Source organism: Calonectris borealis, chromosome 7 (genome assembly GCF_964195595.1).
Source record: "Calonectris borealis chromosome 7, bCalBor7.hap1.2, whole genome shotgun sequence".
Taxonomy (NCBI): domain Eukaryota; kingdom Metazoa; phylum Chordata; class Aves; order Procellariiformes; family Procellariidae; genus Calonectris; species Calonectris borealis.
Genome location: NC_134318.1, coordinates 7380574 through 7401772, shown reverse-complemented (window position 1 = coordinate 7401772; position 21199 = coordinate 7380574). Strand labels below are relative to the sequence as shown.

General features: G+C 35.6%; 1 protein-coding gene and 1 non-coding gene across 12 annotated transcripts in view; both read left to right on the top strand.

Annotated features, from left to right (window-relative positions):
* Positions 1–19291, top strand: part of CCAR1 (cell division cycle and apoptosis regulator 1) — a 28903-nt gene extending 9612 nt beyond the window's left edge. For 6 of the 11 annotated variants that reach the window (XM_075154196.1, XM_075154195.1, XM_075154194.1 and 3 more), the window contains 21 exons: positions 934–1127; positions 1666–1780; positions 1864–2056; positions 3225–3357; positions 3677–3838; positions 4287–4512; positions 5813–5926; positions 6811–6977; positions 7693–7903; positions 8710–8793; positions 9439–9624; positions 11292–11483; positions 11973–12206; positions 12548–12659; positions 12918–12959; positions 14344–14426; positions 15500–15646; positions 16055–16175; positions 16750–16935; positions 17111–17316; positions 18761–19291. In XM_075154196.1, coding sequence (XP_075010297.1) covers positions 934–1127; positions 1666–1780; positions 1864–2056; positions 3225–3357; positions 3677–3838; positions 4287–4512; positions 5813–5926; positions 6811–6977; positions 7693–7903; positions 8710–8793; positions 9439–9624; positions 11292–11483; positions 11973–12206; positions 12548–12659; positions 12918–12959; positions 14344–14426; positions 15500–15646; positions 16055–16175; positions 16750–16935; positions 17111–17316; positions 18761–18820 — 3168 coding nt within the window. In that variant the 3' untranslated portion in view covers positions 18821–19291. The remainder of the gene's footprint in view (positions 1–933; positions 1128–1665; positions 1781–1863; positions 2057–3224; positions 3358–3676; positions 3839–4286; positions 4513–5812; positions 5927–6810; positions 6978–7692; positions 7904–8709; positions 8794–9438; positions 9625–11291; positions 11484–11972; positions 12207–12547; positions 12660–12917; positions 12960–14343; positions 14427–15499; positions 15647–16054; positions 16176–16749; positions 16936–17110; positions 17317–18760) is intronic. The other 5 variants (XM_075154203.1, XM_075154202.1, XM_075154201.1 and 2 more) reach the window with 4 other exon arrangements.
* On the top strand, positions 6598–6661 carry LOC142084650 (small nucleolar RNA SNORD98). The gene has a single exon (XR_012674404.1). It is a non-coding gene; the product is annotated as a small nucleolar RNA SNORD98 (small nucleolar RNA).
* Positions 19292–21199: the final 1908 nt, after the last annotated feature.

The following is a 21199-nucleotide window of genomic DNA, read 5'->3' as shown; positions in this document are numbered from 1 at the left end:
CTTGGGTAGTTTAATCTGTAAAATGAACTAATGTGAATGGACATTTTATTGGTACAGGTTTATTTTATCCAGATGTTAAAATATGCATAGCCTTGGTTTCAAAAATTAATGGCAACCACTTTTCCTTAATCTTGAAGGGAGTGTGTGTGTTGATTACATTATAAATTTTTTTTTTTGATTGAACTTCAAGTGTTCAGTTGTTTTGCAGTAAGTAACAAACTGGGAAAATCTTTTTTTCTCTCCTTTGAGAAGGAATTTAACTTTCTGTCTAAACGGTATTGCAGTATGTGTATAGAGAGGTTTAAAAAGAATCCTGCTGAGTTTGACAGGTTTAAAACATGCAACCATTTAACACGCTGTAAGTTGCTCTAGTTCCATTTTCACTTAATCTTTTAAACATGCTTTAAAAAAAGAAGGCAAAAATAGGTTACTTAATTTCATTATCTTACTGCGTTCTGCTTTTGTAAGAAGGCAAGCACGTGAATTGTTCAGTTAAGGAAGGCTTTGTGTTAGCCTCAACCTTTACTGACTTCCAACACTACAGTTGGGATATAAATGGAGAATAATCTCTAAGTGTGTATTCCTAGCAAAGTTAGGAATTTATCTCCTCTTCAGGCCCACTGTACGGCTTACCTGTAAACAATAACACAGTCTTCATTTTTTTTTCCTAGACAATGTGCGTATTTTGGGGAAGTTGACTTTTTTAAAAGAAAAGGAAAAGCAAAGCCAGTCTTCATTCAAAGTAGGAAAAAAGTAATCTAAAAAAAAAACCAAAAACAACAAAAAAACCCAACTTCCACGTTCTGAAAATCTCTATTCAGAATAATTGCTTTAGAGACATTTTAAACTCCTGTCTACATGGGTAAAGGAACTGTTCCTTGTAGGTATGTCAGCTGGTTATAAGATTTATAGTTTGCTTTATTTTGCTTACAGCCAGCTGTTGCGCTACCTACCAGTCTTAGCCTGTCTACCCCTCAACCGGCAGCCCAGATAACTGTTTCTTATCCAGCACCCCGGTCAAGTCAACAGCAAACCCAACCACAAAAGCAGCGTGTCTTCACTGGGGTAGTTACTAAACTACATGATACGTTTGGTTTTGTGGATGAAGATGTCTTTTTTCAGCTTAGGTAAGATGTAAATACTTGCCTGTAGATGTACTCTGTGATACCCTCACTAAATAAAAGGTTTAGATTATTGCATTCTAATTCTGTGACTCCATTGATAGTATGTTTTTTCTGTCAACGCTGAAACACAGATGGTCAAATAAGTTAATAGACGCTAGATGTGAGCTCCTTTATGTGAATTTTTGAGTTTTCTTAATGCAAAACCCAAAGCTGGGAGACTCAGAAGGTATTAAGCTCCTTATAACATGAAATGGCAGAATTTGTGGGTGATTAAATGCATATAACTTGCTATCTGCCTATCTTAACTCAGTACTGTTCGGGGAACTTCTGCTTTTGGGCCAAAGGTGGGAATTCAATTCCTGTGCGTACTCCAAACTGAAGCAGATAGTACTTTCACTGAATTTGGGGCTAGATGCTGTTCCTATACTAAAAAAGTTTTTAAATGAACTTTTATCTATTTTCTCTCAACTTTAAATGTAACTTGCAAATGTAAAACTAGCTAAATAAGACTCTCACAATACATTTTCTGTAATGTTTGCAGTGCTGTTAAAGGAAAGACACCTCAGGTGGGTGACAGAGTTTTGGTAGAAGCTACTTACAATCCTAATATGCCATTCAAATGGAATGCACAAAGGATCCAGACGCTTCCAAATCAGGTATATGGGGTTACCCAGTGTAACTTGTACTGACTGCTTCTGATTCAAGCTCACTCACAACTCATTTTCTCTTCTGCTGTTAGAACCAGACGCAAGCTCAGCCGTTACTGAAGACACCTCCGGCAGTTCTTCAGCCCATTGCACAGCAGACTGCATTCAGTGTTCAGGCACAGCCGCAGCCACAGTCCTTGTTGCAGGCACAGATATCGGCAGCTTCAATCACACCTTTGCTTCAGACACAGCCTCAGCCATTGCTGCAGCAGCCACAGCAGAAAGGTGCTCCTTCAGTGCACAAAGTTTGTTGTAGTCCTTCTGGTGCTTCGTGTGTGATTATTTTTTTTTTGTTAGTCAGAAGACTGAAGTAGTCGTTGAAATAATACAGAAAGGACCCTATAGAATTTTCAGTTTGAATGTGCATCTTCCTGCAGCTGTATGCAAGGCACATTGCCCGCAATAGCTCAAGAATCACCTGGTTAGTGAAATCCCCATGGACTCCTGCTCATATTAAGATTTCATAATGTGAAAGCAAATTCAATGTAGTTTTTAGTCTGATGCTTTTACAGCCAAGTTGGGGAGTGGAAAGTATTAATGGCAGTGTAGTTCTTCAGCATCTTCTGGAGTGTTGAACAAGATCAGGTTTCACACAATTGTATTGTTAAAACTATTATTTCTATATTTGTGTTTTATTTATTTCAGTTAGCCAAGTTGGCATTTGAGAGAAGAAACACTGCCGAACATGGCAAATCTGAAACAGAGGTTGTTATGGAGTCACTTGAACTTTGAGTGGCTGAAGAATCAGTAATAGGATTGATAATAAGATAAAATTAAGACTTGTCTTACCCACAGTAAAAGTAAGGGGAGAAGATCTGAAGCTATTACCTAAGCAGAACTGTTTTGGATAAATGCTTATTACAGTCTAACTAGTCCTAGTTGTTCATTGGTGTTTAGTAATGTTTGCTCCATTTACAATCGGTTAAATGTCTTGAGACAGCAAAAGTATGTTCGGGGGGATTGATGCAGCAGTATAATAAATTGATTTAAGAATAATTTTTCAGGAAGCTAATTGTTTTTACCTATGAATAGCCTCAAAAATAGTTTTAGTTTTTCTTTCATTCAGTGAGTAGGTAGCATATCTATTTTAAAACAAATAACTTTTCCAAGAAAAGGCTTAGCTATTTACTGGGATAACTTCTGTGTGCTTAGATTATATTAGCTTCCATCTTAAGAAGATGCTTTTAAACCTATTTCACTTACTAGAGTCTCAGTTTGCATCAGTAAAGAAAAGCATAGGTCTCTTGAGTTTCTTCGGTTGTTATTAGTAAATAGATTTATTTGACTCTAGAGTTAGTTTAGAAAGTGTACACAAGTGAAACAACTGTAAAGCAGCAATGTTTGTAAAGTGTAGATAGTTGCCCTGTATTGATCTTGTAAATTTTTGTTTCAGGTGGTTTGTTACAGCCCCCTGTTCGTCTAGTTTCGCAGCCTCAACCAGCTCGAAGATTAGACCCACCATCCAGATTTTCTGGGAGGAATGACAGAGGAGGAGACCCTATGCCAAACCGAAAAGATGATAGGAGGTATGTTGTGGAAGACTAGACTATAATCAAAGCATTCCGTAAAGGCCTGTCTTCAAACAGAGCTGAACTTCTTGCTCCAGAGTGAGTCAGCAATACGCATAAGTGGCTTTACCATTAAATACTAGCGTCTATCTGAAACGAAGGAATTGCTAAGCAGTCTCTCTTGTAAAGAGACAGTGTACTGAAACAAACCATGAGGAACTTCTCCTCTCCTTTTTGTGAGTCATCTCTTTACAGGTCTAGCCTCTGTTGTGCTAGAAACCATTTTGCGTTACCAGCATGCAAAAATATTTGTATCTTGTATGCATTTTTTTTTAAGTCGTGAAAGAGAACGAGAGAGGCGTAGGTCCCGGGAAAGGTCACCCCAGAGAAAACGCTCCAGAGAGAGATCACCTAGACGGGAAAGGGAGAGGTCGCCTCGAAGACCACGACGTGTTGTTCCTCGTTACACGGTTCAGTTTTCCAAGTTTTCATTGGACTGGTATGTTTATAGTGCCAAATGTTTACCTACATCTTACTTTAATTGTGGGCGCAGATTACTGTGGGCCATGTCAACACACGTGTGTGTAGTGAGTGTTAAATGATGATCTTAACTTTAAAGAAAGATCAAATATGTAATGGCTTGTATGATAAACTTTTTCTAGGTTCATTGTTATTTTGGAATGCTACTGCAAATTACCTTTATAACCCTGTTTAATGAATATTCCCTAATACGCAGACATCTTAATCAGAAGAGTGTTTAGTTAGTTACTTTTTTTTAAACCTCAATCCATGACACTCTAACTTAAACATATTGCTCTTTAAATTTTATATATATATAGTATTAAATATACAATGGTTGTATTTCCAATTAATATACCTCTTAATTATGTGCTTTATTAATGGTTCTTTTATTGCTGTATCTTTCAAGTAATTGTTGTTTATTTCAGCCGTAGCTGTGATATGATGGAGCTGAGGAGGCGTTACCAGAACTTGTATATCCCAAGCGATTTCTTTGATGCTCAGTTTACATGGGTGGATGCTTTTCCTATGTCTAGACCATTTCAGCTGGGAAACTACTGTAATTTCTACGTAATGCATAGAGAAGTAGATCCTATAGATAAAAACGCTGCTGTCCTTGATCCACCCGATGCTGATCATCTATACAGTGCAAAGGTTTGTACAGGTTTCCAGTATTATAACTATTCATTAGAAATTTTATTTACCAATAGGGTGAATTTTTTACCAATAGTGAGTATAACTGAACTGAAAATATTCTACAGCTATTTGAGCAAAATACAACATTTTAAACTTTTCAGTAAAGAGCTAGTATGTGGAGCTTGAAGAATCATGACTGAAATTCAGTGTGTTTTTCTGTTACTAGAGCTGTCCTAAATCTTGTTTTTACTGAGGTCTCTTCCATTCTCTGCACCCAGTTGCACTGATCTGATTATAGGGAAAAAAGCCAGTTCCTGCAAGATCTCTGAATGTATTTCTTAGGCAATTCATTCTGAATAATTAATGAAGCCCTTTTTGTTTTTTTCTTCCCCTCCTTCCTTCAAGGGTCCTTTCTGTGCAGTTTGTGCTTTTCTGTTTAGTGATTCTTTCTTTCTTTCTTCTTTCAGATTCATCTCAATATTTATTATTTTGTTGAAACTAGATTGAGCGTATTGGGATTATCTGAATGTCAAAAAATGCTGCATCAAGGGCTGTAATGATGTATAAAAGACCTCAGTGTCAAAACGTCTTCCTAAAACCTGTTTCATTTGAAAGCTCTTTCATTAAAATAGATCTGAGATTTCTAGGTCAATCTGTTTTAGAAGTATTTCATGTTAAAGATAGGTCTAGAAACAAAACTGCTTTTAACCCCTGTATTCTGAAAGACTTGACTTTACTTGCCTCCTGTGTATAAAAACTTTGAAGCCTTGGCTCAAGTATCAGACATACTGTTTTTTTCAGTCTATTGATGCAGAGCAAGAGCTCTCTTTCAGAAGGTTAAGCTTCAAAATATGTTCAGTAACTGAGGAATAGCATCCTGTTTCATAATGTTAACCTGTTTAGGATATAAAGCAACCTTGTTAGATTTGACTGGGCTAATGGGATGCTACGAGGATGCAGATGAATGTGTTGATCTTGTGATTGTTACAAAATGGAAGGAGTCAGTTACTGAAACCAGAAAGGTACTCAGTGTGCTTCTTGGTATAGGGTATTTGTCATGCAAAGCATGTTGCTTTTGTATGCTTTCAGTTTATTTTTTTCAATAAGATCACACATTGCATCCATATGAGACGGAAGGAAATTGGTCCTTGGCAGACATTTTAACACTCAGTTGTACAATTTTATTTTACCTTTACTTGCTCTGATTTTTTGTGACATTAAGGAAAAAGTACTGGTATGTATGTGTTTGCAAGTTGTGGTCATTGTTTACCAGTCATAGTAGGAGACCTTCACAAGACTGATCTGACTTACACAACAGGTGATGTTGATGGCTAGTCCTAGTATGGAAGATCTCTATCACAAGTCATGTGCTCTGGCTGAAGATCCCCAAGAACTTCGTGATGGATTTCAGCATCCTGCTAGACTTGTAAAGGTAAATATGCTTCAATGCCAGACACTTTTGGCAATAAAGGTTGGTTATAGAGCTTTAAAATACTTGTCGGTAAGGAAGGAGTTTGTAGGCAGTTAAATGATGGCTTTTTCCTCTGAAGAGGCCTAGTTTATATGTCAATTCTTTTCCCAGATTATAGGAGCTCCATCCTCACTGCTTTCATGTTTACTGCTTTCTTCAACTTAGTCAAACTCAAACAATAGATATTTGGAGAAACCTATATTAATTATATAATAATTAACTTTGTTAGCTTTTTTTTACAAGCACAGACTTTTTTTTTAAGGGCTCAGCTGTGAAGAGAATACAAATGAAGCAACAGTTAAGTAACCATTGTATGAAGTGAAATTTAACTATTGTTAAATTGAACAACCTATAAGTGCTACGGTGTTTCAGGACAACAGGCTTGTTTTCCAATTAAACTCCATCATCTTAAAGCAAATGGGAGTACTTGAATTTATAGATATAATGCTCTTGTGGTCTTATCTTTTGTAGCTTTGCTTTATCACTTTTAAGCAGGAATGTCTATAAATGTGTATTGGAATTAAGACACCATTTAAATTAGTATCTGTTTGTCTTTTGTGTTAGCTTTTAATTGCAAAGGAACAAGCCTATACCAATAAAGAAACTTGATGGAAAGTCTTGCAAACAAGAATGAGTGATGATGTTTTAAACCTATTCCATTTCTGAAATACTCTGTGGAAAAAGATAACTGAACTCTTTCTTGACTGACTTTCATTTTCAGATTTCAAAATAATGTGGCAGTTTACTCATGGATTTCAGTGTGTGTGCTGTGAAATATTCTTTGTGCTTTGGGAAAATGATTCTACCCCTCGTAGGGGAGCATTCAGAAGACTCTTTTTGTCTAGTTTTTAGTGGGTATGAAAGGCAAAGATGAAGCTATGGCTATTGGAGGACACTGGTCCCCATCACTGGATGGACCTGATCCAGAAAAGGACCCTTCCGTGCTGATAAAGACGGCTATTCGTTGTTGCAAGGCTCTTACAGGGATTGACTTAAGTGTGTGCACACAATGGTAAGTACTGTATTGCAAAGAAATGTACACTCTAGAAATACTTGTCTGTTACCAGAAGTTTAAAAAAAAGATGGAAAAACCTCTTTTTCTTTGTCGGCTGCTCTTGGTAGTGCAGGTAAACTACTCAAAGGATGTTCTGTTTTGTAATAAGCTTGATGGGTGCCAACTGTGATGAATACTGCATTAAGAACTAATTAAAAATTCTGGATTTATTTTGACATGTTATGCTGTAATTTTTTTAATGAATGTGCATTGAAAATATTTTTCATTTTGTGCATAGCTGGAGAAGATCGTCAAGAGAACTTCATTTCATTGTTCTTTTGTTATAAATAAATAGCCGTTTGTTATATAGCCATATTTTCTCTTGATGAGTTTTTGTCCCGTATTAACACTCATTGCGGTTTTACTAATACCAGGAAAGTCTATTGTATGCTAAATTTAAAGGGCTTCAACAACTTTTATTTGTGCATTAAACCTATATGTGCTAAACAACAAGTTATATAAAAAATGATTTTGTTCGTTTTCCTCCTTTTCAATTGTGATACCTTTTTACAAATGTGCCAAAAGAGAAAATATGGCTTCCATAATTTTTTTCTTTAGATAAACTTCAAGGTCTTGCAGCAAAGTTTCTTTACTTGATGTGCTACAAGTGATCTAGGCTCTTTAAAATGTATTGTAGAATTTTTTTTCCAACATGCTTCTTCCCTTGCAACAGGTACCGTTTTGCAGAGATTCGCTACCATCGCCCTGAGGAGACCCACAAGGGGCGTACAGTTCCAGCTCATGTGGAGACAGTGGTTTTATTTTTCCCGGATGTTTGGCATTGCCTTCCCACCCGCTCAGAGTGGGAAACCCTCTCCCGAGGATACAAGCAGCAGCTGGTCGAGAAGCTTCAGGGTGAACGCAAGGAGGCTGATGGAGAACAGGCACTGAACGCTAATCCCTTTTTCTATTTCTGCTTCTCACAGGCACAGGAACACAGGCACAAAATGCACACCACATACTACACTACATACATACATAGGAGGAACATAACTGGTAACAATGACTGGTAAACCAGCTTTCAGCAGTGTAGTGAATGTTGTTTTTTATTTTTATTTCAGCTAGTTCACTAACTTTAAATGTGTATGCTGATACCACAAATGGAATTAAATTGTGCTTATGATGCGCAGAAAATTTTTTATCATAGACGTAGTTGCTGGAATCTGGGACCAGTTGTTGAGTGAGATGCAGTTTATGAATAGCTGTCTTTAAACATTTTGCCATTTTCTAAAATTTCTAAATTCTCTCTTGTGGCCAGTTCTAATTGTGATATTTGAAATTGAACAAACACTAGTCTGAAACATCTGAATTTCAGGCCATGTGGCTGATCAACATCTTGGAATAAGGGAAGGTTTGACTGAACAAAGAGTTATTTGGGGAATTTAAAATCTGGGGGAAGATCACACGCTGTGTGGTTAATGGAGACCAGCAGTGTCTGTGTAACCCCGATATTCTTTGTGGTGTTGCTTATCACCTTTTTGTGTTCCACAGATCTGGCTTGTATTGGCTGAGTGGCACTGTGATCATTTATAAAGTGGTAGAATGTGTGTGTGAACTTGTCTAAATAATAACTTTAGGAGAAGACTATCTGAAACAGTTGTGACCTTGCACAGATCAGCAACAGAATTTAAAAAATAACTGAAATGCTTTTAAGCTTTCTGAATGATAATTTCTAAATTTTATTTGTCAGGACGAAGAGGAAAAGGACGATGGGGAAGCTAAAGAGATCTCTACACCTACGCACTGGTCTAAACTGGATCCAAAAACAATGAAGGTAACTAACACTTTTCTTAAAATTTGATTCTATTGTACGTTTTCATTTTCAAGGCATGGCCCGAAATATAGCTGTATATTCTCTTAACTGAGCAAAAAAACTTGAGTAGTGTTTTATCTTCCTTGCTGATTTTGTAGGTGTTAGATGTGATATCACAGTATCCAAGTGTGACTTCTGATTTTAATAAGTGAATACAGCTAATAGAACTATTCTGAACTTTTGAACTTTGTACAATTAAAGTATCACATATGATACATTAATTGGAAAATGGAAGTTATGCAGTAATCTGGTCGTATTTACTTGCATTAAAAAATGTGGTGTCTAAAGTACTCTAATGTTAGTTTAAAAAGGCAATAATGATACAAAAAATGTATGTCAGGAGATGCAATTAAAAGTTTCCACGAAAGGATTAATAAAATCATTTCCCTGCCCCTGTGAAAAGTCCCTCAAAAAGAGATTCTTTGAGAACACAACTTTAAATGTAGTATGTTTTATATCAGTATATATTAGTGTTTTTTAATACAGATTTAAAAAATACAGTTGACTTTTCAGTGCTCTTATTGAATTCTTACTTCACCTTTTCTGCTAATCACATGTTTTGCAATGTCACTGGGTGATACCACTTACAGAGCTTTTATTTACCAGGTAAATGACCTTCGCAAAGAATTAGAAAGTCGAACCCTTAGCTCTAAAGGACTGAAATCTCAGTTGATAGCTCGACTGACAAAGCAGCTGAAAGTAGAGGAGCAAAAAGAAGAGCAAAAGGAGCTAGAGAAGTCTGAGAAAGAAGAGGAAGAGGAGGAGGATAGGAAATCTGAAGATGACAAAGAGGTTAGGCTTTGGACATATTTGCTTTAAGTCTTATTAAATATACCTAAATACATAAAATATTATATATAAAATTTGTATAAATAAATAAATATATATATATAAAAAAAAGTATAAAAAGTACAGGAATATGCCAAGTTGTGTTGGGATTTTGTAGTTCTCAGATGACTGTACTGGGAACTCTTGCTGTAACTTGAGCTGCTGAATTGGAACGAAATCTTGGCAAGTTTGAATTTCTTTATATCCGCAAAGTCAGCTGAAATGTGCAACTGCACTAAGGGTGGCTGAATTAATGTGAGACCTTAGATGTAAGGAAAAATAAATCCCACACTCACCAGGAAAACTATGCTCAAGAACAGGTGAACACACTTAACAAGATCTTCTTAAACCTACATGAAAAGCAGCTGCTTAGTGTATTGGGTTTTAGTGGTATACAAGCCTTAGGGAATTATTGTGGAAATCAGAGGGAGGGCAGGTTCCAGTCTGTAGAAGGTTATAGTGTCTTAAACAGTCCAGTTTCTTCATGTGGCTAATGGTTTGCTTAGGTTTGTTTTGCCTTCTTATGAAGCTTTAACTTTTGCTTTTGGATCAACTTCCTGTGTATTGAAGTTTCTCAGTTTTGCCATTGGTGTAGTTTCAGTACTAGTCTGGTTTGCTGTTTCACGAGGATAAACAAGATCTGTGCAATAAGGCCTAAGCTCAATCACAGAAAAGGGGCATAAGTGTCTGGAGAATGTATTCCATGTTAGTTGCCTTTAAACCTTTTTGTGTATTACCTGCTAACCCATAACTAATATGGGATTATTTGAAATTTTATATATCTCCGTAAACCTTGTTGAGGGAGCAAAGACCATGTGCTTGTTAATTCTGTCAGCTGCTGCCTCCTCCCACAGCTTCGATGGGCTTTAATTATCTTGGGGTTTCTTACCACAGCTTTCTTTAAGGTTAGGGGAAGGAGCTTTGATTGTGCTTGTTTTTTAAAAAGCGCAAGCTCTGCCATGACTTTTTTTCCATACTTATAAGACTTTAATATTTCTCTCTTGCAGTCAGTAAGCTGCTTGGTATTTTACCTTTTTTAACCTTTTGTTTGATTTGGATCAGTTGTATCTATAAAGATTGCATTTCCCATAATCAAAAGAGCTGAGTAAATTGTCATCTGGTAATCGTTAAAGCTGTGTTGGATATCTTTGGGAAGACGATGTACGAAGCCTTCACTCTTCCTGTGTAAGGAATAAGACAGCTTACAGTACTATACAGCTCTAAAAACACCCCTAAACAAACAAAAGACCACTCAGGAGCATTGACTGCTTTGCTAGCTTGCATACCATTTCTTGAAGTGAACTAGCTTGAGGCCTTCCAGTGTCGAGCAAATGTGCTGCGGTTAGCACCATAAGATAGTTGGAAGGTGCTGTTGCTCTGTGGGCTAAAAAAGACTGCATATCCTGCTTTGTGTTGCTCCAGTTTCCAGTCGTCTTAGGCAAGTGTTGACAGTGGACACGGTATGCATTCTGGAAATTCTAGTCTGTGACTTCTGTCTGTCTTCTGTGATGCATTCAGCAGCTTAGGCTTTCCTTCGCTTTCTTCAAAGCAGTGAGTCCTTTAAAACTAATATATAGGCTGAAACTTCAGCTTTGGAATATACTGTATGGGGTTTTTTTGCCTCTTTTTAGGAAGAGGAAAGAAAACGTCAAGAAGAAATGGAACGTCAGCGGCGGGAGAGACGATATATCTTGCCTGATGAACCAGCAATCATTGTACATCCTAACTGGGCAGCAAAGAGTGGGAAGTTTGACTGTAGCATTATGTCTCTTAGTGTTCTTCTGGACTATAGATTAGAAGATAATAAAGAACATTCCTTTGAGGTAATTTAGCTCTGCTATTTATGGTTAGCCATTCTTGTTTCTTTTTAATTCTGTGTGATAATTGCAGTATTCTTAAATTGTAAACGTTTATGATAGCATGGCAAAATAAAACTTAAATAAGTTCATTTCTTTGTGCAATACCTAGAAAAAATTGCCCGGTGTTTTGTACATGGTTTACAATAGCAGTATGGTCACTATATGATATCCAGAAGAAATGCGCAGGTTTTCGGATATGGAACCGAGTTTATAATTTGTACAGCTAGTCTAGGTCCTAAACTACTGGAGTACAGGAAAGAAGCATTTTTATAAAGTTGTTTAAGGTTTCCATATTCAAAGCAGATAGTAAGAAATCTGACACTACATAAAATTCTGACGTGGTGTAAGTTGGTAAGATAGTACCTCGTAGCTATTTAATCGTAAGTGTACAAACTTTTAATATATATTTTAAAACTTTTTGTTACTTCTCTTTTTGTTCTTCTTTATATGCAGGTATCATTGTTTGCAGAACTCTTCAATGAAATGCTTCAGAGAGATTTTGGTGTCAGAATTTACAAAGCACTGATTTCTCTCCCAGAGAGGGAGGACAAAAAAGACAAAAAAAGCAAAAAAGATGAGAGAAAAGAAAAAAAAGAAGAAAAAGATGATGAAACAGATGATCCAAAACCTAAGAGGAGAAAATCTGGAGATGATAAAGACAAAAAAGAAGATAGAGATGAAAAGAAGGTCTGCAGCTAGCTCATATGAAGTACTATCCTGTCTGGATCAGTATTAAACTGTTTCTATTTGAATTTTACTTTATTCCTTTTCCAAAACTCAGGGCTAGTAGTGTTAGTTAATTGATTTGACTTGTTGATCTATTTAAATATGCTTCAATCATAATAAGTAATTTTAAAAAGTTTACAGGTGTATTGGGGGTATTTTAACATTCAGCTATATCACATAGATTTGTATTTGTTAAGTGACTAAATATAAACATACGCAAATTTTGAATGAATGGAAGTGAGGTTTTTACATTCCTGTTTTTTAGTTCTGACTGGATAAATTTTTAGGAACTTTTTTTACAGAGGGAAGATAAAAGGAAAGATGATTCTAAAGATGAAGAAGAAACTGAAGATGACAATAATCAAGAAGAATATGATCCAATGGAGGCAGAAGATGCTGAAGACGAAGATGAAGGTATCTTTAACTATGAATTTTGTGGCTTTTGAAAAAACTTTTTATTGCCACTGAGTATGTTCTTTCAAGCTGGAGAATGCACTGGAAGTAGACAATTTAAAATTGCATTATTACACTAATTTTATTTTAGTAATTCTGACCAGATCTACTTAAAATGTAAGTGCCTTTATGCTAGGCATTGTATAAACCTAGTTAATATAAACTAGCTGTGGTACTCAAAGTAAGGCATGCATATAGAAGTGGTTTTATTTTTTTCAGAATGCAGACCACTCGCAACTCCCATTGAAGTCAGTAGGAGATGTGAGTATTCAGCACCTCTGAAAAACCAAGCCACTTTTAAGTGCCTAACTTCCTATTCCTGAGTTCTGAAATGTCATCCTGTTTTTACTAGGCCAGAATGTAGTGTGGGGTGCTCTTTACATGATGTTATGAGGAGTTGATTTCTGTTTGGGTGGAGTTGTGTTTGCCTGAAGAAATGGGGAAAAGGGGCTGGGGAACTTTCCTGTCTCCAGGGAGCAGCAGTAGCTCTCTTTCCCTGCTCGGAGATTCAGAAAGGCATAAGACATGGTGTATGCTTTTTGGTTTGTACTTCCTTGGGGCTTTTGTCCTTTTGTGGAGAGTTTTTGCTAGAGATATGGGTTTGAACTGCTTAGATATTGCAGTCCCAGCATTTTCTGACCAGCATTTTCAGTTGTATTTTTGGCAGAGTACTGCACCAGCCTTAAAAAAATTGGTGCTAATCTGTGGTTTCCAAAATAACTCTTTATTTTCTTATAATCTGGCTGTGAGAGTGCCCTGGGCTTGTCTGTTCTGTACACGTACTTCCCATAATCTGTCCTTGTGCCATTCCCAGTCAGAGTTGCTGATAACAATCCAACATGCCATGGAGGTGCTGGAGAAAGCTATTGGTTCTCAGAAACCTGTTGGCAAAATTAGACAAGTGTTGTGATGCATAGTTTTTTCCAAAGTTTTCCTCACAAGAAAGGTGAGCTTAAAGCTGAACTTGGCACATGATTCTCTGACCAAAGACTTGACATAAGGTACAGAGCTGCATGCCATAATCCGTCCCTGCAGTTGTCATATTCCTCTTTCTCTCTTGATTTTAGATTTAGTTTTACTGTACTGTCTACTTTTAAACAAAAAACCTGCAGTTTGTAATTTCTTGGAGAATCTAAATCATAGGATCAGTAGTATCTCTCTGACATGAGTATAAACACATGCTTTTAATTATATAGTTGATACGTTTTTTATGATACAAAATATTTGAGAGTAAATAGTACTGATTTTGTCCTAATAGGAATAACCATAGCTGAATGCAGACTCTGCCAAGCCTCATTAGGGAGAATTGTGGTAATTTTCTGCACACCATTTAAATGGATGGTGATGTTGGCGGAACTCATTTTGGCCTAGTTAGCACTTGTTTCAGCTCTTCTATCCTGTGTGTGAAAGAAACACGGGAAAAAAAAATGACAAATGGCTTATGTTAAAATAAGACCAGAGAAAAATCAAAATTTAACAGGACTCACTTAAATACCATTTGGTTTTTTTATTTTTCAGGGAAATATATTAATTTCAGGTATTTGGGCGTTTATGTGAACTTTTTCAGTGAACATATATGTATTTTGAGATAATGGTTATAGAATTGTTTGCTGTGGGTATGTTGAATTTTCTTTCTGTTTTACAGACCGGGATGAAGAGGAAATGAACAAACGGGAGGACAGAAGAGAGGGAAATAGGCATTGTAAAGAGAGGTCGTCGAAAGATAAAGTAATTAACACCTTTCTTAACAACTACATATAACCTCGTTAGAGGTGTCCTAATTAGAGCTTAACTTTATTTTTATTATAAGACCTATCTGCACTCCTTGATTCCTTCAGCACTTCTGGACTGAAACATTAAGTGTATATAGAAGTTAGGGAATATGTGACAGCTTTGGGTAAGGTGCTTACAGCCTACTTTCACTTACATTTTAAAGTTCATTGGGTGAAAGCTGTTGGAAAAACTTTCTTATATGAGATACTGATCCGTCTGAAAGATGTGAGGACTAATGCTGTATGTGCACGTAAGAGGCAGCAGATGTTATTATTTTATCCATTATTTTCAACTGCTGTATTCTTACATAAGAAAAGCAGAAGCTTAGCTTGATTGATAAACTGGCTTTTCAATTGTGAAGCTTGGAATCATTATGTGATGTTTTAACATCTCCCTGCAGGAAAATGGATGCTTTTTGTGTCATGAGGCCAATAGTTTGCCTTCACAGTTCAGATGAAGGAACAGCATAAGTTTGATTTGTTACGCTTAAACTTTCTTTATAAATGCAAGAATAAAGCAAGTTTCTGATTCTCTTTATTTATTCTTCAAGGGAAAATAGGAGATATAGGAATACGAATAACGGGAAAACACAGTCTGCAGAACTGCTGTAGCTGTGAGAGCTGGATGCTCATCCATTACATGTTTATGGGAATTTCACTTTGAAAACAGCTGTTCAGTAAAATATATGATTGGGAAGAGAAGGGATGTTTACTATTACTTGTTTAATTAGGTTAATTCTTCAAAATTTTTGACCTACTAGCATGAACAAAAGGAAAGTGTGTCTATCAGATGTTCCTGTCCATTGTGCTGTAATTTTTTTAAATATTTGAAAGATTGTTTGTCCTAAACAGCTTGCTTATATTATATTTGAGCTCAGTGGGTAAATGCTAGTTAAATTAATCACTTGACTGAAAGTAGTGATAAAATGAACAGAAGAAGACTTGTTAACTGAAAAGTTTGTGGTTTTAGTAGATGGTGGGAAAATGATATTTTAACTTCCTAATGATCCCATAATGAATTTTCTGTAGGAGAAGGACAAGACACAGATGGTAACTCTTAATAGGGATCTTCTGATGGCTTTCGTTTATTTTGATCAAAGTCATTGTGGATATCTTCTGGAGAAGGACATGGAGGAGATACTGTACACTCTTGGACTACACCTGTCACGTGCTCAGGTTTTGTATAGTAATAGAAATCTCTTTGAAAATATTACAGGAATGCTGTAAGTGGGAGGAATGTAGTTTATCTTCCAAAGGCTGTTGCTTACATACTTGATCCCTGCTTTTTATGTAGCCACTTCATATTTACGATGAAATACTAGTTTAATCTTTTGTAAATTGTCTTGGTATGAAAAGGTGAAGTTTGCAGCTCTTAATATGCCCTTATTGTATATGTAGCTTTTGTCTCAAAATTGTATCCTCTTTTTTTTCTCCTAGCTTGTTTTCATTTTAAGCCCCAGTATGTTAAAAGTTCAAAAAGCTGTCCAATTTCTCGAAGTTTTCCAAGTTAAAACATTCTTGTTTAGGTTATATAATGTCTGTGTGTTAAATAACACCGTATTTCTTTCCATGGCTGTGTTTTAGGTCAAGAAGCTACTTAATAAAGTAGTGCTTAGAGAATCTTGCTTTTACAGAAGACTAACAGATACTTCTAAAGATGAAGAAAATCAAGAAGAGTCTGAAGAGCTACAGGAAGATATGTTAGGTGGTATTTTTTTTTTTTTTAATGCCACAAACTTCCAGAGAATTGTTTTTGTGTGAATGATAATGAGAGTTCCGAGATACTTGCTTTTTTGCAGAAACTAATTCAGGTCTGCAGGGAACCTGCCAGTTTGGAAAAGTAAATCTTGGGCAGTTCATAAATTACAGTATTTCTGGCTTCCAACACATCTTGTTGCATCTATAGGATAAATCTTAATATCTTGGAACAGGAAGTGGGACAGAGATTAATGTTGAATATTGATGAACAACATTTCTCATTCACAGCAGTTTTGCAGTCAGGAGGATCAGTGCTATAGGTAGTAGAACAGAGCCTGATTTTCGAAGACAAATCACTGCAGAAAGGAGGCATAGAAGAATGTCATGAAAGAGCATGCTCTTTTCTTTGTGGGGGGAATTGGGGTAACGAGGGAGGAGAGAAATGCGAGGAATAGACCAGCAAACTTGAATCTATATCTATTCTTTTAGGAATTTATTATTTTAAGAACTTTTTGAGGTTGGTCACTAGAACTGAAAAACGACAGAATGATTATTTCCTAATGCTACTTAATCTAATATAGGAAACAGATTACTGTTACCATCGCCTACTATAAAGCAAGAATCAAAAGCCATAGAGGAAAATGTCGGCCTCATTGTGTACAATGGAGCTATGGTGGATGTTGGGAGCCTTTTACAGAAGCTGGAGAAGAGTGAAAGAGTGCGGGCAGAAATAGAACAAAAGCTTCAGTTACTAGAAGAAAAAACAGGTGGGACATTACATTGGTACTTACATGGACAGAATTGAGTATTATCAAATGGTAATGCAATGCAGTTTTTAATATTCTTTAAAAATCAGTAGTTATAGTGTTGGCATGTAAATGGAATATTAGGATGCAAAGTACACAGCATTGGAAGTGACTGACTTTTTTTTTTTTCCCTAAGATGAGGATGAAAAGACCATACTACAACTGGAGAATTCTAACAAAAGTCTATCTACGGAGCTCAAAGAAGTGAAAAAGGACCTTGGCCAACTGCAAGAAAATTTGAAGATCTCGGATGATAAAAATTTGCAATTTGAGGGTCAGCTGAATAAGACAATCAAAAATTTAGCTACTGTTATGGATGAAATACAGAGTGTTCTTAAACAGGTTAGAATTGTTTAATTCCATTTTTTATTATTGTATGCAGGCTTCCTGTAGACTAAATTATCAGAACAAAAACTTTAGAATAAAAAAGGATTTTCACATGCATTCAGGGCAGTAGTATCTTAATATATATATCTATATATATATTTATATAGTAGTATCTTAAAATATATATATATAAAAAAAAGATGCTCAATGTGATACTGATTATTTAAAGATAACACATAAAATGTATTTTTTCTAAGCTTGCAACACATGTTCTTGACTTAAATGTTTTTTGAAATGTATAAATATTAATGTAAATCTCAAACCATCTTAATGTTTTCCTGTACTGATCTTGTCCATTCCCAACAGTCCAAATCTGCTTTTCCGTTTAATCAGTTGAGAGTAATTTTTCAAGGCAGAACCTGAGTATTTCAATTTATGTGGGGGTTTTGTAAATGTAGAACTCATTTCTGAAATGAGTTTTAACCACATAATATTCCAGAGCATTTCTATCCCTGTACAGAAAGATACTTGCATATTCCTTAGGAATGCTGCGGGGGCCCCTTAAGAAAGGCTGAATAGAAATAGGTTATGAAGGCTACTGAGTGGCAAACTGGTACTGTGAGGGAGCCTTGCTTCTACTTCTGTCTACACTGATTTTGAAAAGACAATATTGCGTCAACAAAAGCTCTAAAAAGAAAACAAAACCACACACACACACAAAAAACTCTAGAAAACTTGACAAATGTTAGAACTTTTTCCCCCCCCTTGTAGGATACAAGTGATGCATCATATAACTCACTGTAGCTTATTAAACTGGCAGTACCTTGCAGCCATCTGTCATCAGTATCGTTATGCAGTCCTGTGCTTCACTACATGTTGTAGACCTGCTACTCCTGCAGAACCGGCAGCTGAAGGCACCGCATAACCCTCTTTTGCCATGCTCTTAGCTCAGTTAAATAGCCTTGCTCATTCTGTTTGGTATTTTTGAGATGAAAGTATCTTCTAAGCCTAGTGTTTTCAGGTGGCTTTGACCAATATAAGTATTTTATGTTAGAACTATTATGGTAAATTATCCTAAAAAATCCTAAGAACTGTTTTCACTTGTTCTTTAAAAAAAAAAAAAGAGAATTTAAAAAAACCCCTGACAACCAATGAACAGGGGAAAAACGAAACAAAACAAAAAAGCCCAACAACCCCCAAAGCTTTAGACTATAAAGTGAGGGATGTTTTTTGTGCTTCTCTTCGGAAGTGCTTAGGTCACATTTAATTTCTGCACCCTCATTTTTTTCAAGAAGATACTGGAAATATGAATGGTTATAACTACACTGAGTAAGATATCAGTTCACGTAGTATTTAAAGTTGACACCAAACAGTATCTTTGTCTCATGCTGCTTTACAGCTTACATGAGAAATATCACTTCTAGAATTGATGTTATCCTCTCCCTTTTTTCTTTTAAAGGATATTGTGAAGAACGAAGATAAAGATCAGAAATCCAAAGAAAATGGAGCAAACGTATGATAAAACTGCTGCTGTTTAGAAGAATGGTGTTACATAATGTAATATAAATCATGATACCAGAATGTATGGGAAGTGATGCATGTTTGATTTTAGTAGTATAAATATCTTAGTTCCAAAAGATGTATAAAGTTTTATGAATGTGAGTGTCTGCTTCTGAAGATTGCTTGTAATTCTTAGCATTCAATTTGAGACACTCCTCGAGTGAAAATAATTTTGCATTGCAAAATGTTTTAGGATGAACTTTGTTATAGTTTTAACCCTAATAAAGTTCATCAACGTAATGAACAGTAGCAAGTATTTAATTACCAAATGTTTTTCATTAAAGTCTAGTGAAATCAAAATTTTCATTATTTATAGAAGTGCCATTTTTAGGTTTTTATTTTTATTTCAGTCTAATTAGTCTTTTTAAAATTCAAATATAAATCACAAAATAGCATGCTGCTTAATTTTGCAAGTAAAGATTTTTTTTTTAAGAGCTTGTTGGAATTTTTTTTTTTCACTTGTCACAACTTTCTTTTCCCTTCCAAATGTAACTTTCTTCCCCAAAGCTGCTTGTATTAAAGCCTCATAATATACAGTAGTTCAGATGAGTTAAGAAAGCAATAGAAACCTATCAAAATACTGGTGGGGTTATGAGATTTATATGAAAATACATGGGCCTGTTTTAAATGTATGTCATTTGTGTTCCTTTAATTGTTCTTATCTTTGGATTAATATATATGCTCCTTTTTAATAACAAATGCAGTGTATTAAAATGTATGGTTGGATACCAGGCCAGTAGATGTCAGAATAATGCCTTACATGGAGAAAAAGCTACCATTGTAAGTTGCCTTTAATTAAATTTGGACTTCTTTCTTAATATGTGTAATTACTTCAAAGACTTTAGTCCAACAAAATAATGAATACACAAGTATCAATACTCCATGTTATAATTACTAAGGAGCAGGACACAACTTGGTTTGTTGAAAGTGGGTAAGATTGCTTTTCTTTGTATTCACAAATCACTCGAGATCTAGACTTAAAAGTTAAAATGACATCATTGTCAAAGGCAACTTACTCAAATAATGTGAAATATGAACAATTGTATTTTGGTGCAACTTCCAGGAAAATTAAGGGTTTTGAAGGTTGGGACAGAAGTGTTTTCTTACAGAAATGGTTAATTTTAGCAGACTTTTTCTTTTTTAGCCTAGATGTCCTAGATAACAAAGTACCTGTTAGGAGAGTCCAAGTGCCATAATATGTATGAATAACCTACATGGAAACTCATGTAGCTTTACAGAGATACACATTAAAATGCCTGAATTTGTGTTCAAAAGGGTCTAAGCTGGTGCTTTCATCACTTAGCTTTCTTGGCTCTTTTGGAGCTAGATAACTAAAATACTTTTCATTAAAATAACATGCATAAGCTTCCCCCTCATTCATCTCAGTTGAGTCACTGTATAATATCTTAACTGTTCACACTAAAGTAGGAAGTACTATAAAAACACTAATTATTGCATATAAGTACACAGAAAATGCACGCTTTATGAATTAAGAGATAACATCTCATTAGAATGATTGAATGAGGATGGTGATAAATTAATCTTATGAAAAGCGTTATCTGTGGTGTACAGATGGTGTTAACAAATTCTTTTGTAATCAAATTATATTTTTCACCTTTACCTTTGTACAAATTGTTGACAGCATGTTTCATTTTTGACATTGAGCTCCATTTATTTAAATGGACTTGAAAGGATTGCATTTGAAATACTTTGTTCATGAATTTTCAGCAGTACATGTGAACATACAAGAAAATAATTCTTGAATTCAAGATAACATCTTTTTAGGCACACTGAAACATCTGTTGAAATATTTTGCTGGGATGTTTTAACCTTAAACTGCTGAGCTAAAAGCAATTGTTGCAACAAGCAGGCCTCATCTTGTGTTTCAGTGGGTGGCCCTGTGAGATAGTTGCTAGAGTGATACAGATTTTTACAGTATTTAAGAAAAAAGCATTTGTTAGAATGAGTGTAATCTTCCTCTATATTGCTTTGATGTAATAGTGTTTCAGATATTATGTAAAGTCTGCATTTATGTTGGAAATGAAATGAAAAGGGTAAAGAATAAAGGAAACAAACCAAGGAAAAGTTTTACAACCTACACAGAGCTTGACCAGTCTCCTGAAGCACAACTAATCTGAGGAAGAACAGACACCTCTACAGACTGTTTAAGTCGCTTTACAAACCACCACAAGGTTCTGTATATACACAGCATCAGTGCTGGTCATTAGCTAAAGCTTCTTGGTAATATTCCCAGAAATATAACTAGTTCTTAAGAAAATTGAATAGGGTATCAGTAATGGAGGTTTGGGGAAGCAATCTTCTGTCAGTTTTAATTTAT